Source organism: Myotis daubentonii, chromosome X (assembly GCF_963259705.1).
Source record: "Myotis daubentonii chromosome X, mMyoDau2.1, whole genome shotgun sequence".
Taxonomy (NCBI): Eukaryota; Metazoa; Chordata; class Mammalia; order Chiroptera; family Vespertilionidae; genus Myotis; species Myotis daubentonii.
This window is the reverse complement of record NC_081861.1, coordinates 114,479,350-114,482,930: the sequence shown is the minus strand read 5'-3', so window position 1 is coordinate 114,482,930 and position 3,581 is coordinate 114,479,350. Positions and strand designations below refer to the sequence as shown.

At 43.1% G+C, this 3,581-nt stretch overlaps 1 protein-coding gene across 1 annotated transcript; it reads right to left on the bottom strand.

Annotated features, from left to right (window-relative positions):
- Positions 1-1,768: 1,768 nt before the first annotated feature.
- On the bottom strand, positions 1,769-3,343 carry LOC132223668 (putative protein FAM47C). Its single transcript, XM_059678732.1, has one exon. The coding sequence runs from the start codon at positions 3,341-3,343 to the stop codon at positions 1,769-1,771; it is 1,575 nt and encodes a 524-aa protein (XP_059534715.1).
- Between the last annotated feature and the right edge of the window lie 238 nt (positions 3,344-3,581).

Here is a 3,581-nt window from a genome sequence, read left to right as displayed (position 1 = left end):
TTTGTTTAGTAGGTTCCAATCAGGTTTTGGGCCTTGATGCGATCCTAATAAAGGTGATCACAATTTTTTTATGAAATGAGACTGAAATTAACTTGGCTACAGATTTCAACTTTTGATTAACAAAATAATTGTCATAATAAATTCCTTAATAATTTTAATATTAGTGGAGCTATAGAATTCTCTTATTCTTTATTCTATATCTAAATCCTAACATTAATGCTAACAATAATCACAAAATATAGGTATTTCTGTTGACTGACAAAGAGAATGATGATAGTATGCAAATTTGCAAGAATTAATGATTTTAATGAGCATGTTTTCATAATTTGTAGACTCTAGTGACGTCAGGGAACATTGTGCTACCAGTTCAAAGGCAACAAACTCAAATATCCACGTGGGCCAGGGAGGTCATTTAACTGTGTAAAATGGATCAAAGGCTTACCAAGACATGAAGAGGATGGTGATAAAGTATCAAGTGCAGCCCCCGCATAAAGGCATTTAATTAAAAGCATTAAAAAATGTTATGGATATACAAAACATGTTTCCTGGCCAACCCACCTTTGTGGACATCCCATTAAATTAATTAACCATTTCAGTGGGGAAGAAAATTAGTTTGTCTCTATCATGTTCAGGGTGCCTTATCTCACATTTAACACCCGCATTTTTGGAGTCATGGGGAATCTCTGCATGACAAGTCATCACGTGGAGAGACATCACAAGAAGCAGCAACTATAAGCTATGATGATTTGCCTCAGGGATTTTTGACCCTAAGAATATTGAAATTAATAGGCAGATTTGAAAAGGGTTAAAAAAAGGTCTAACTAAATAGTTATTCTTTAAAAGTATTTTACTTTATTCTATTCCATAGATGAGCATGTATTATCTTTCCTTCAACTAAAGTGTGGCATCATGGACTTAATATATGTATGAATATATTTTTTCTTCTAGATTAGGAGGACAGTACATTTTACTGTAATAATTCAGATAGGAAATATTTTAAGATTGCAGGCCATATGATCTCTGTGACAATTCCAAAATTCTCATGTTGTAGTGCAAAGGCAGCCATAGACAATTCACAAACAATGCATAAAATTACTTTGGCTATGTGTTACAAGTTTTGCTTAAAAAATATTGACATAATGCATTATAGATTAAATATAATTGGAGTGATACAGTTCTTTCATTCTGAACAATTATTTTGAGATTCATTCCATGTGGTAGCTGGCATAATTTTTTATAAATATATTTTTACTGACTTTTAGAGAGGGAAAGAAAGAGAAAGAAACATCAACGATGATAGATAATCATTAGTCAGCTGCTTCCTGCATGCCCCCCCCCCACCCATTGGGGTCAAGCCTGCAACCAAAGCATGTGCCCTGACTGGGAATCAAACCATGACCTCCTGGTTCATAGGTCAATGCTCAACCACTGAGCCACATCAGCTGGGCAACAAGATCCTTTGTAAGTAATTCTTTCATTTATAGTTACTTTTAATAAATAATTGAAATAAAAATATAATATTCCTAATGCAATAAAAACCAAGAGGAGTATATGTAAATATTGATTTCATAGTTGGTAAAATAAATACATAAAATATTGTGAGCACAAGCAGAAGCTCATTTAGAAATTTTTATTAGCAGTAGGTGTTAAATTTACAGATGTTTTCGAATCAAATTGTCCATACACAGTGAGGCACTCATGGTGAATTCTGGCTGATGTTAAAATGAGAGAGACACACTAGCCAAGTGAGTAGTAAATAGAAAATTGTCTAATTCTCTTCTTCCTCTGAATCCTCCCCTTTGGGTTTGGAGAGGAGTTTCATTACTCGGTGTATAGGAGTCTTCACTTTCTCATATTTCCATCCCTTCCTCATAAACATCTTCTCAATCACACCTGGCATCTTGTAGCCCTTGCTTACAATGAAATCTTTGAAGGCAATTGGTCCATAAAGTTCATCAATAATGTCTGGTTCAAGATGCCTTCGATAGGTCCAATATTCCTTGTCAGGGACGACTTCAGGGTCGGGCAAAGGCTGGTCACTGGCCAGCTTTTTCCAGGTTTTGGGGTCCAGGTACCATGCTCCATACCTTATCTTTCGCTGTTTGGGTTTATAAGGGTCTTTTCGTTTGCGGAGTTTCCTTTCCCAGTTATCTTCCTGCAGGGAGAATTTTCTCTGCTTCATTGCATCTAGCTGTGTGCAGGGCCTTAAATTCAAAGGAAGCTGGGTTATTTTCTTTATTTTGACTGTATTATGGGTGAATGGGCCCTCAAAGTCAACTTCAAACTTTTTCATGAGGTCCTCTTCATCAATGCCTATGTCTCCAAATTTATCATTGATCCATCTGCAGAATTCACCAACTGTTCTTCTTGCTTTTTGGAGCCCAGGATCTTTGGGGATATCCGTTGTGCATGCTGCATTTGTCTCTTCCTCAGGAAACAAACTGAATAAATATGACTGGAGACTCTCCTTGGCCGTTTCCACGTGGGTTTGGTCTTCAGGTTCCAGGTTTTCCTCCTCGGGAGGTTCCAGGTTGAGCTTCCAGGGAGATTCGGGGTGGACTTCCTCGGGAGGCTCCAGGTTCCCCGCCTCGGGAGGCTCCAGGTTCGCTGCCTGGGGAGGCTCCAGGTTGAACTCCTCAGGATGTTCTTCACACAGGTGTGTGGAGGTCTTCTTTCTTTCCTTGGTGCCCTTGCAATACGCCCACGCGTCCTCCAGCTCCCTGTCAGGATCTAGCACTTCCAGGACCTTGAGCAGGAGGTCTGCAGGGAGAGCGTCCTCCAGATTCGGGCAGTTCGCCAGGGACTGCTGGGTCAGGCTGGCTTCAATGTTCTCTACAAAGGCCTTCCGTGCTCGCTGGGCTTGGGAGAGCTTGGAACACAGGTCCGCTCCCATGGGCGGCTGCTTGTGAATCTTTTTGGGCGGAGGGCGGGGAATTCTATGAGCAATCATGGGGAGAAAGCTCTCCCGAGGGCCACGAGTGATCACATCTTCAGGAGATGGACAGCCCTTTCTGAAGTCATCCACCCCCTCCTTCACAAATACCCACCGCCGGCTGTCCATGGAGGCGGGGCAGTTCCCAAGCTTGTTCTGCTTTGAGAGATAGCGGGAAGGCAACCTGTCCCTGTCCTTGAACCAGGGCTTACATTTCATGCCCAGGGGTAAGGGATCCAACCTCCGTGATCCTAGCAGCCACTTCTTGTTGAACTCTGGCTTTTTGTCGAGCTTCGGCCCTGACTGCCACGGCTTGATCAGCCCCGACTCTATGAGCGCCTTCTTCCTCAGGTCCGACTTTAACAGCCACCCCTTGTGGGGCTCCGGTAAGGGCCACTGCTGGCCCGCCATGGCGCCCTTGGCCCAGGGCGCCCAGGGGCCTCAGGGGTTTGTTGTCCCAGCCGCCCAGTTGCTAGGAGACCATTTCCTGGTGCTGCAGCATTCTTATTCTTTCCTGAGGCGGGTCAGCACGCGCCCCTGCACAGCCTGCATTGTCCAGGGATGGCCCTCAAGGTTGCATTCTTGCTTGTGGTAGAGAATTGTCCTCGTGTATGGGCACACCACAGTTCAGCTGCCCATTCATTTTTTG